Below are 12,749 nucleotides of genomic sequence, written 5' to 3'. Positions count from 1 at the left end.
AAATTCATAAAACACTAAGTCAAACTGCTTCCTTTTCCAGTTCTCCGAAGGAAACAGAAGGTGACTTACATATGACTCAAGAAGAACATATGGCTATGGCTCACATGGTTTAAGAAATTCATTCTTACCTGAGACCTGAGAACTGTCCAAATCATTTTAGCATTTCTATTTATATAAAAATCTCTCAAGGGGCTGGAGAGATGGCTCTGGCTAAGAGCATTGGGTAGTCTTGCAGAAGACCTACGTTTCAGTTCGCAGCACCCATGTGGTGGCTAACAACCATCCTAAATTCTAGTTCCTGGGTCCTCCTCTGACCTATGTGAGGCACTGCATGACAAGGGTGCACTTACAAACATGTAGGAAGAACACTCATACACATAAAATAAAAATAATAAATACAAATAAAAACCAAAAGAATTTATTTTAAAAATTTCTTAAGAAACCAATAGGTTTACCATGTTATAAACATTCAAACCTAATTTTTTATCTATTCACTGAATTTATTTAAGAAATAATCATGGTGCTGAAGATGTAGCTCAGTGGTAGTGTTGTAGCCTTAAGCTAGGATGAATAAGGCCCTGAGTTTGACACCTGGCACCACAAAAAAAAAAAAGGGAAAAAAAAAAAAAAAAAAAAGACCAAACAACAAAGATATATAGGGGCTTTGTTCTCCAGAGGAACTCATGCTATGTAACAGCCAAAGCACTGGGGCATAAATTATATTTAATTTGATCATATTATACTATATATACAGATATATGAAAATATAAATTTTATAGATGAAAGTGACTTGCCCAAGATCACAACTAGGAACTGAAGAAACCAGGTTAGAACAGTATTATAAGTTCTTCCTTAGTCCTTTGATTAAAAATGCTCTTTAGGGGCTGGAGAGATGGCTCAGCAGTTAAGAACACTGGTTGTTCTTGCAGAAGACCTGGGTTCAAATCCCAGCACCCACATGGCAGTTAACAACTGTCCACAACTCTATCTGACAACCTCTTCTGACCTCTGAGGGCACTGCACGACACGGGTGCACTTACCTACATGTAGGCAATACACACATACACATAAAATAAATAAAATTTTAAAAAATGCTCTTTAAATAAAATTAAAATTTACACATATTCCTTTAAAATCAATGCAATGTCTTATACCTTTGGGTTTACTGGAAAGAATCATAAAGTTGAAAATGAAATGATAATAAAATTTTGTGTCTCTAATATTTTAAACATGCATCTGTGAATTTAGAATGTGATCATCATTTTATTAATAATATTCTAATATTTATTTTTAAAACTATGTTTATGTGTGTGGCGGGGTATGTGCACATGACTGCAGGAGGCTACAGAGTTCAGAAGAAGGTGTCAGCTCCCCTGGAGCTGGAGTTACAGGAGACTGTGAGCCTCCCAATATGGAGGCTGTGAACCAAACTTGGGTTCTCTTCAAGAGCTGTATGCCCTCTTAATAGCTAAGCCATCTCTTTAGCCCCTATAATATTCCTTAGAACTCCTTTTAAAATTTTATTTGTGTGTGTATGTGCACACATGCACATGCCATGGCGTGGGTAGGAGAATAGAGGGCCACTTAACTTCCAGGAGTTTGTTCTCACCTTCCAGTTTGCAATGGCACAATATATTCTTTTTACAAGAAAACTACAGGAATATGAAGGCTTATAATGATTGTGTGTGTACATGTGCTATACATGTATGTGCAGATGAACTCACTTATGTGAGTGCATGTGTAGACAAGAGGTTGATTTCAGGTATCTTTCTCAATCACTTCTCTTATTTTTTATTTATTTATTCATTTTTCTCTCCTTCCCTCCTTCCTTCCTTCTTTCCTTCCTTCTTTCTTTCCTTCCTTCCTTCCTTCCTTCCTTCCTTCCTTCCTTCCTTCCTTCCTTCCTCCCTCTTTTTCTTTCTCTCTCTCTCTCTCTTTCTTTCTCTTTCTTTTTCTTTCATTCATCTTTTGAGACAGAATTTCCCTGTAGCCCCAGCTAGCCTGGAATTCCCTATGTAGAGCAGGCTGGCCACAATCTCACAGCGATCTGCCTGCCTTTGCCTCCCAAGTGCTAGGATTAAAGGTGTGCACCACCATTCTTGGCTTTCTCTTATTTTTTAAAGCAGAATCTCTTACTGAAACTGTTTTGGCTAGACTGGCTGGCTGGCTGATGAGTCCTGGGCTCTGCCTATTTCTGACCCCCAGAGCTGGAATTATGGGCATATGCTGCCATGACTGCCTTTTTTTTTTTTTTTTTTTTGTCTTTTTGAAGCAGGGTCTCCCTGTTGCCCCAGCTGTCCTGGAACTCACTATGTAGACCAGGCTGTCCTTGAACTCACAGAGATCCACCTGCCTCTGCCTCCCAAGTGCTGGGCCTACAGGTGTGCGCCACCACACCCGGCTCATGACTGCCTTTTATGTGGGCACTGGGGATCCAAATTCAGGCCCTCATGCTTGTTCAGCAAGCACTTTACTCACTGAGCCATCTTCCCAACTTTGCTGATTTTTTAAAGGCATTTATTTATTTTATATATATAGGTGCTTTGCCTGCATATATGTAAGTGTACCACATGTGTGCAATGCCTGTGGATGTCAGAAGAGGGTCCTGGATCCCTTGGAACTGAAATTATAGATGGTTGTTACTGCCATGTGGGTGCCGGTAACCAAGCCTGGGTCCTCTCCAAAAGCAACCAGTGCTCTTTACTGCTGAGCCATCCCTCCAAATCCCTATACTGAGTTTTTTAATTGAAAATTTTATTTATTTATTTATTTATTTATTTATTTATTTATTTATTTACTTTGTGTGTGCATGCATTCCTGTGTCATGGCATGCATGTGGAGGCCAGAGAAGAACTCGTGGAAGTCAGTTCTCTCCTTTCACTATGTGGATTCCGGAGATGGAACTTAGGTTGTCAGCCTTGGCAGCAAGTACCCTTACTGACTGAATCATCTTGCTGGCCCTATACTGATTGTTTTTAAATTTATTTTTTATGTGTATGAGTGTTTTGGCTGCATGTATATAAGTATAATATATGTGTGCAATGCCTGTGGACACCAGAAGAAGGCATAAGATCTTTAGAACTGGTGTTATGGATGGATGGTTGTCAGCCCTCATGTGGGTGCTGGGAACCAAAGCTGGTTCCTCTGGAAGAGCAGCAGGAGGAGCTCTTAACCTCTGAGTTATCTCTCTAGCCTCCCTATACTGATTTTTTTTTTTTTTTTTTTTTTTTTCGAGACAGGGTCTCCCTGTAGCCCCAGCTGTCCTGGAACTCACTATGTAGACCAGGCTGGCCTTGAACTCACAAAGATCCGCCTGCCTCTGCCTCCCAAGTGCTGGGATTAAAGGCGTGCGCCACCAGGCCCGGCTCCTATACTGATTTTTAAAGATGAAGTACATATTGTTAGAAAATGATCAGATATTCAATAGCTCAGGAACAATCATTTTCTTCTTTGCTATTTATATTGATAACTTTGGAAAAAGTTTGAATTAACTTTCTAAAACTTCTATTTTATTTTTTTGTTGTTGTTACTGGGATTTTTGTTTTGTTTTGTTTTTTTGAGACAGGGTCTCCCTGTAGCCCCAAATGACTTGGAACTCACTATGTAGACCAGGCTAGCCTTGATCTCACAGAGATCTGCCTGTCTCTGCCTCCCAAGTATTGGGATTAAAGGCATGTACCGCCAGGTCCAGCCCTAATACTTCTGTTTTTTATTAACAAAATCAACCATTCTCATTTCTTACCATTGATAATACAGAATATAAGAGCAAAGTTTACATTCATTGAAAGAATCTGAGTAAGGACTTTTAAACTTTAATATGTGGAAGTATGCATTAGAAAAAGGGTCATTTTATTTATAGGATATTGCCAGTCTGGCAATGCATTCCAGTGTATTATGTATAAAAAATGAGACTGCCAAGAGACTCTACTTTCTAGATTCCTTTTTGTAATATTAATGCATATGCCACTCAAAATCTCAACTGCAATCTCAAATAAACATGAATACTATCCTTTTGTGTTCTCACTAGATAGTAAAAACAAAACATTTGAACTGTGAAGAAGGCTTTTCTTCCATTACTGCATTTTATTACAGCTAGTAATTCAGCTATAAAGACGTTTTTAAGGCAGGACTTGATTCATTACAATATGCCACAAGCTAGGATTACAAGAAAGTCACCATATAAAGACTAAGCAGTATTTACACACTGTTCTCATTTTCAAGGCTGACCCAGTGTAGTCACATGGTTTCTAGCTAAAATGCAGCTGTCCCATTGCACAATTAGCAGTCAGATGATGGTAGATCAACATCCACATCAGTGCTTATAAAGGAGCAAACATAAAAGCATATGTATTCCTGGGGGAGGGGTGGGAGTGAGGAGTTGTTACTTAATGATTAATGGAATGATGAAAATATTTTGGAAATAATGGTGATAGCTGCACAGCCTTGTGAATATAATAAATGCCTCTGAACTGTACACTTAAAAATGGCTAGAGTGCCAAGTTTTATGTTATACATATACTTATGTTTTATATATATATATATATATTTACCACATAAAAAAGCAAGTAGGAAACAAAATTATATGTATTCCTACTTATTTAGAAGGGCTAGAATATCCAGAAGATGTTTAATAAGATTCAGTCTTGAATAATAGCTTAGCATCTGTAATTTAAATACTAAAAAAAAACAGCTGGCGAGATGGCTCAGTGGTTAAGATCTCTGGCTGTTCTTGCAGAGGACCTGGGTTCAGTTCCCAGCACCCACATGGCAGCTCATATGAAACTCTATTTCCAGGGGATCCAATACCCTCTTCTGGCCTCTGTGGGTACCAGGCACACAGGTTGTACACCTAGTCATGCAGGCAAAACACTCATACACATAAAATAAAAACAAATGAATTTTTTAAATACTCTAACTTGAATGTTTTTATTTATAAAACTTCTATAGTTGAAAACAGTATTGGAATCAATATTTTTTTAAAAAAGCATTACTTGCCTAATTGCTTTTCTTTTTTCTTGTTGATCAGAGGAGACATACACCTTCATTTCATCAGTAGCACGACAAAGCTGAACTTCTAGGTTCTAAGTGGATAGACAAGTTTCAGTGAAGTCTAATACAGCAAAAGAAAATCTTAGAAGGGGTTGGCAAGATGGCTCAGTGGGTAAAGGTGCTTGCTGCCAAGCCTGACGACCACGTTCAATCCCCAGAACATATATAGTGAAGGAGGGAACCTACTCTTGCAAGTTGTCCTCCAACATCCACACCTATTCCATGGCATATGCACACATACACATATGCACACATGCACATATGCACACATACATACTAAATAAATAAACGAATGTAATAATTTTTTTTGGTCTTTTTGAGATAGGGTCTCCCTGTAGCCCCAGCTGGTCTGGAACTCACTATGTAGACCAGGTTGGCCTTGAACTCACAGAGATCCACCTGCCTCTGCCTCCCGAGTGCTGGGATTAAAGGCATGAGCCACCACGCCCAGCAAATGTAATAATTTTTAAAAGAATTTATTATTTTTATTTTATGTATATGAGTATATTGCCTGCATGTGTGTAAGTGCACCCGTATCATGCAGTGCCAAAAGAAGGTCAGAAGAGGATTTTGGATTTCCCTGGAACTGGAGTTATAGATGGTTGCTAGCTGCCATGTGGGTGCTTGGAATTGAACCCAGGTCCTCTGCAAAAGCAGCCAATGCTCTTAACTGCTGAGCCATCACTTCAGCTCCTGTAATAATTTTTTTATCTCATAAATTTTCTATTTAATTTTATCTTACCTTAATCATACAATTTGTATAATGGTATTTACTTTCTTCTTGAAGACATTCTTCACGGAGTCCTCGAACTTCCTACAATATATATTTTAAATGGGTAACAAATTATTGAAAGAATAAGACAGAAAAGTTTATTTTAAATGTATCACAAAAGAGCTACCATCAGATTCATGTCCTCTGCAGCTGTAAGCTTGCTTACTCTAACAGAAACAAGCTACAAATTTTTCCCAGAGACTACTCACATCACTAAACCTGCAGCTTCAGTTATTCATTTAAGTTCTACAGTGTGCCAGAACTCTTCTAAGAGCTGTAGACACAGCAGTGAACAAGAGAGTCAGATCCTCACTCTCATTCAAGGAGGAAAAGGGCATCAACAAGGAAATAGTAATGAAGAATATTTTTGCACTGGCACACACCTTCAATCCTAGGACTTGGGAGGCAGAGTCAGGCAGATCTGAGTTCTAAAAGCTTGGTCTACATAGCGAGTTCCAGGCAAACCAGGGTTATACAGTGAGACTGTCTCGAGGAAAAAAAAACAGAAAAAAAAAAGTTTTTTCCATAGGAACAAGTGCTATAAAGAAAACTCAGTAATAGAATATGATGGAGAGTGGAGAGATAGGGAGTCAGACTGGTGAAGACAGTGGGAAACGTTAAGTAGAGTGATAGAATGACTGGAGAAGACCTTGAGGAGGAGTTGACATTTACTGAGACCTACATAGTAACAATGAGACAGCAGAGCAAATACAGAGGGCAGAGAGAAAAGTACAGGAAAAAGCCTGGAGGTGAAAATGAGGCCAGTTTGGAGTTCGGGTACAAGATCAGGGTGCTGGAGCTCATGGAGGAGGAGTGCAGTCAAGGATATGCTGGTGATGAGGCAAGTGGGGCCCAGCATAGTACAATTTGGGGGTAGAGTTCTATTTCAAGTGCAGTGGCAAGCTAATGGAGAGTGGCTTTGGCTGCTCTGCTTAGCCAAGAATGGAAGCAGAGGAGTAGGCACAAGGCTACTATGGGAGTCTGGGCAAGAGATGATAGGCCCTGGGCTTTGGTGCAGTGGTGCAGATGGGAAAATTCAGTGTGTACTTATAAAATTTAAAGAAATAAAGATCTCTGGAGCTTAGGAGGCAGGCTAGGAGATAAGATAAAGACAAAAATCTTTTGACACTGAGGTAGTGAAAATGTGCATTCAACAGCATTTTTTTTTTCTAAAGTGTTATAATAAAAACTCTCTTCTTACCTGTTCTAATTTGGACCGATTGCTCTCAAGGCCTGCTGCACAGCTATCATACTGGGACTTCTTTTCGTCACACTCTTGGGTTAGTTCCTAGTAATGAAAAGGGCAAATGATTAAGTGAAAAACAAAGGCATAAACTGTGGCTCTGAAACAATGCATGCCCTTGTCAGTCTTGTAACTTAATCCTAAGCTTCTTGGCATACTTAAGAGTTATTTATACAACAATTGGACATTTGAGAATTATGACAGATGGAGGCGCTGATAAGAATAATAGCTACCATGTACTGAGCTGTGTGCCAGGTTCTTTCTTAGCAGCTGAGGACACAGCAATGAACAAAACAGCATAGGCCTCAACTAACATCCAGAGAGGTACACAGGCTGCTGAGTGCTTCGACAGATGAATGCAACGTGAACAGGAGCACACAGGACTTTCAGACTTAATACAAGCTTGGGGATCAGTGGGGATAACTTCCTGGAGAAATTGATATCTAAGTTGAGAATGAAGGATTACTCAGAATGGCTAGAGGAAGGTGAACAAGGGAAAGGAGTATTTTTTTTTTAAAAGAACACTGTGTATGGAGGATTGGAAGCAGAGGAGAATAAGAAAAGTTAAGGAACTTATGAGTAGCTTAGACTGGAATGGGTCTGGGAAGGGGTATAAGAAGAGGATGAAGACTTATGTAGGGCCTGATCAGAACTTTGTTAATTGAGGATATCAGAACTGGGCCCTGGACAATGCCTAAATCTCACAACAATGACCCAAGGAGGTACTATTACCTCAATACAATGCTTGGAGAACATTCAGGAAGGCCATGTGCCTTGCCAAAGATTATATTGCTGAAAAGGGTGGAGTCAGAATTTGATTTCAGGCTGTTTTATTTAGTATTTTCAAAGTTTATTCCAATATATTATTTTGAATGAGATAGTCTGAAAATCTGCTGCAAATACTTAAGATGCTAAAGTTATCAGAAAATGCTTGTTAAGCCCGCTCAAACATCCTTTAAAATCCACAGCAGAATTGAATTCTCAAGGAAGAGGAATCACCAGGACTAGAAACAAGGATTGACGGTGGCTCTTTTGGGGAAGTCAGTCCTTATGGCAGAGGAACAGCAGTATCCAGGCAGAGCAGAATAAACAATTAGGCCTGTAAAGGATGGTAAGTTAGAGCTGAGGACTCCAGCTTGGGTACTTGTGAGTAAATACCAGTCTGAAAATGACCTTGGTTTCCTTGGAAACAGGAGAGTTACCATAGATGAGTAATGTGTGTGCTCTTTGCTGTGCAGGACTACATATGTGCTGGGGTATCTAGAACAGTTTAAAGATTGAGAGAAAGGGGGGTTGTGGCTTTTATGTATTAAAATGAGATATGAAATGACTCAATGGGCAAAGGCACTTTTGCCACACCTGGCATACCGAGTTCAATCCCTGGGATGCACGTGGTAGAAAAAGAGAACTGACTTCAGCAAGATGTCCTTTGACCTGTGTACATTTATGAGCATACCCCCCCCCCGGCCCCGTGCACACACAATCAAACATATGAATGTATAAAATAAATAGCTATGACTGTCTAGGGTAATAGTCATATATTTCCTGACTGGGAGAAGGGGCAGCAGCTCTGTGCATTAAGATCCTGGACCTCTCAATAAGATGAAAATGCTACAGTTGATGAAAACCTTTTCCAACCTGTGAACCTTATGGCCAATCAGGATACAGCTTGGATGCTATGGAGGCAGAAGAAAAAAAAGAGGCTTGAACTCAGACAGGCTTGAGCTTTGGATTTCCCTACCTACATGCTCTAAGAACTTACAAGCCTGAGATATTAGATCAAAATTAGCTCCTAGCTTATGACAGTTCTAAAACACTGGGCAGAATAACTACAAAACCATTATGAGGGACATACCTAGCTGTCAGGATTCAAGAGACAAAACCCACTGGGTACTGGGCATATGCCTGGAATCCTGGCATTTAAGAGGCTGGGAAAAGAAGATAATGAGTCTCACAGTAAGCTCCTGTCTCAAACAGTAACAGAGCCAGGAGCAGTGGCACACTCCTTTAATCCTAGCACTCAGGAGGCAGAGGCAGGAGGATCTCTGTGAGAGCCAGGCAAGCCTAGTCTACAAAGGAAGTTCCAGGCCAGCTGGGGCTACTGAGACTGTCTCAGAAAAAACAAACAACAACAACAAAAAAACCCCACAGATACACAGACACACACACACACAGACAGACACAGACATACACAGAGATTGACTAAAGGCACAAACTTGCACATACACACACTAATAATAAATAAAAAATTTTTAAAGGAAATGGAATGTCAGAAGAAGGAAACTAGAGCTTAGAAGGAAGGGTCAAGTAAAAGCAGCAATGGTGAGAACACTCAGAGTAGGGTAAACCTAAAAAGGAAAGGACTGTAAAAGGAGAGATCACAAGAGTAAAAAGATCCTGACAGACACTTTCAGAGAGGGAGATGTAAGGAAATAAAACACCAGAGACCAATGGCATACATGTAAGTGGGGAGAGGGTATTAAATTATTCTAAAGTCCATGTATTGGCAAAAGATGCTAATTAACCTTAGTCTTTATTAAAGACAAGAATATACGCTAAAAACTTAAGAGAGAATTATAATCAAAATAGAAGATAGAACAAAACATAAAGGAAGAAAATAAGAGCAGAAACAGGTATATGTAATCGAAGGTAGGAAAGAAATTAAGCAAAGAAAAAGTATATAGGATATGCAAAAGAGAAAAAAACCCAAATATATCAACAATCAGAGTAAATGTAAATGGGACTAAAGCACCAATTAACACATTTTCAAAATGGATGTGCAGAACAACAGCCATCAACATCCAACTATATGCTATTTATGAGACATGTATAGGACAAAAATAAGAACAAAGAAAGCTGAGAGAAAATAAAAAGATGTACCAAGCAGTAAGAAATCTGGCTTGTCTGCTTTAATAGCAGGGAAAATGAGTCGCCTAGGCAAAAAGCATTACCAACCGTAAAGACAGTTAAAAAATAATGCCAAAACATATAAATCACGAGGGAGGGTTTAGGATTTGTTTATCTGCTTTTGGAAGGAAGGTTTCCAAGTAAAACAAATCTAACAATGAAGTGGTCATCTTTACTGTTTTGTTTCTATTCTGTTTTGGGGTGGATTTTTTTTGTTTTGTTTTGGTCTTTTTGAGACAGGGTCTTGCTGTAGTTCTATCTGGTGTAGTACTCACTATGTACTCCAGGCTGGCCTTGGTCTTACAAAGATCGATCTGCCTCTGCCTCCCAAGTGTTGGGACTAAGGCTTGCCCCACCATGTCTGACTCTGTTCTATTTTTTGAAACAGGGTCTTGCTATGTAGCCCAGGCTGGTCTCTAACTTATAATACTCCTGCCTCAGGCTTTTGAGCAATGGGATTTATAGGTGTGTACCACTACACTTAGCTCTATTACCCTATTTTTTTGCTGTGTTTTGTGGGTTTTGCTGTTTGTTGTGAGACAGGGTTTATCCCTGGCTCATCTGGAACTTGGTATATAGATCAGACTGGCCTTGAACTCACAGATCCATCTACCCATGCCTCCTGAATGCTTGGATTACAGAAGTGTGACACCATTCCTGGCTCATCTTCCCCCCCCCTTTTTTTTTTCCTTTTTGAGACAGGGTCTCCCTGTAACCCCAGCTGTCCTGGAACTCACTATGTAGACCAGGCTGGCCTTGAACTCACAGAGATCCGCCTGCCTCTGCCTCCCGAGTGCTGGGATTAAAGGTGTGTGCCACCACCCCCAGCTTCTTTCCTATTTTTCAGTGTATAATTTGATAGCATTAAGTACATTCACAGTGTTGTCTAATATGATGACCACTACCCATCTCCAGAACCCTGCATTTGAAAAGTTTTTGGTGAGACTTTTTACCCATTAAACACAATTCACATTCACCAGCAATTTTTAAAAAACATTTTATTTACTAGTTCTTATCTTATTTTATGTGTATACATGTATTGCCTGCATGTAGGTAAGTGCACCCTTGTCATGCAATGCCCATGGAGGATAGAAAAGGCCTTCGGATCCTCTGAAACTGGAGTTATGGACAGTTGTTAGCTGCCATGTGGGTGCTGGGATTTGAACTTAGGTCTTCAGCAAGAACAGCCAGTGTTCTTAATCTCTAAGCCATCTCTCCAACCCCAGCAGCAAGTTTTGAACAACATTCACAAAAGCTGATCACATGGAGAATCATGTATTCAACAAATGAGAAGTATACATTCTTTTAATGATCAAGTTACTAAAAATTAGGCTGGTCTTGGAGCTCCTCTATAGTCACTTTTAACCCTTATAGACCGCAAAGGTATTCTTTAAAAATCCTCAAGGAAAGAAACCATGATCTACTAAGCTGTTGTGAAATATGTAAACAAATTCAAGAAAATGCATCGGGGCTGTTCTCTTCTGAGTCTTTTTGAGGCTTCAATTAGAGGACAAGTTACAGACAAAAAGAAGTGCAGGCATGGGAAAGAGCAGTAGATCAATGGTTACTGACCTAGTGTTAAAAGTGAAATGGGATCTGGGGTAATAGAACAGGATGCAAATGCTGTACCCTCATAGGGTAAAAATGACCCAAAGTCTGAGAGAAGAAAATGGAAAAAAAGGTGGAAGATAGAATAAGGAAGCTGGGTTTTTTTTTGGGGGGGGGGTTGTTTTGTTTTGTTTTTTTCTCTCTCTCTTTAAAAACTTGCTAGGTGGGAGAATATCAAAGGGCATTTTTTCCAGCTAACGAAAGCACATCACAGTGTAAGCATAATCAAAGCAAAAAGCGAACACTAAGAAAGGCAACAATGGAACCAACAAACACCTGCTGCCAGAGGATTCAGGTGGGAAGAAGTTAAAAAGATGAAACACGGGGCTGGAGAGATGGCTCAGTGGTTAAGAACACTGACTGTTCTTGCGGAAGACCTGGGTTCAAATCCTGGCACCCACATGGCAGCTAACAACTGTCCATAACTCCAGTCCCAGGGGATCTGACAGCCTCTTCTGTCCTGTCCTCCTCCGGCATTGCATGACACGGGTGCACTTACTTACATGCAGGCATGACACTCATACACATAAAATAAAAATAATAAATATTTTAAAATAAAAAGGTGAAACACAAAACAAAACTAGTTTCATCACTTCTCACAGTGGGGATTAATAGGCACTATCTAATGAAATGGGTGATTAATGGTAAAGTTAGCCATATAATGGCTAAAACAAAGCAAGTCATGGCTGCCACGCAGTCTATTTTTGTTGCTTCCTGATTTGAAACAGAGAGAGAGAGAGAGAGAGAGAGAGAGAGAGAGAGAGAGAGCAAAAGACAGATTGGCTTCATATGGGATTTTAAATCAAAAGCCAAAGATAAAATGATACCACTAAACCCAAATATGTCTATATATCAGTAAATAGAAATGAGTTAAACTTATTAAAATAAACCTTTCAGATTATATCACATAGTAAAATCTAATTTAAGATAAAGGGCTGAAGAGATAGCTGAGTGATTAAGAGTACTGGCTCCTAGGAGCACTGCTTCTGGACCTGGCCCCGCCCTCACCTCCCTTTACTTCCCTGATCCTGCAACACCTGCTAGTCTCTTTCTGGGGCTGACAGCCTCTTTCTGGGGCTCCGAGGCTTACCTTTCCGCTCCCTGATCCTTTGCATCCAGTACAACCCAGCTACTCAATCCACTCCCTGGGAAATCTTGGGGCTTCTTCCT

The 12,749-nt window shown here is 39.8% G+C and overlaps 1 protein-coding gene across 6 annotated transcripts in view; it reads right to left on the bottom strand.

The window, feature by feature from the left end:
- Nucleotides 1-12,749, bottom strand: part of Ift81 (intraflagellar transport 81) — a 136,110-nt gene that overhangs the window by 42,704 nt on the left and 80,657 nt on the right. For 4 of the 6 annotated variants that reach the window (XM_008839385.2, XM_029566605.1, XM_017799734.2 and 1 more), the window contains exons 15-17: nucleotides 7,023-7,109; nucleotides 5,792-5,863; nucleotides 4,996-5,081 (exon numbers count right to left, since the gene is read on the bottom strand). In XM_008839385.2, the coding sequence (XP_008837607.1) occupies nucleotides 4,996-5,081; nucleotides 5,792-5,863; nucleotides 7,023-7,109 (245 nt within the window). Of the gene's footprint in view, nucleotides 1-4,995; nucleotides 5,082-5,791; nucleotides 5,864-7,022; nucleotides 7,110-12,749 lie in introns of those variants that run through there. The other 2 variants (XM_029566606.1, XR_003850483.1) reach the window with 1 other exon arrangement.

Source organism: Nannospalax galili, unplaced genomic scaffold (genome assembly GCF_000622305.1).
Source record: "Nannospalax galili isolate Female #2095 unplaced genomic scaffold, S.galili_v1.0 scaffold218, whole genome shotgun sequence".
In the NCBI taxonomy this organism is placed as follows: Eukaryota; Metazoa; Chordata; class Mammalia; order Rodentia; family Spalacidae; genus Nannospalax; species Nannospalax galili.
Note: the sequence above shows the minus strand (reverse complement) of the source record. Positions and strands in the feature narration are given on the sequence as shown.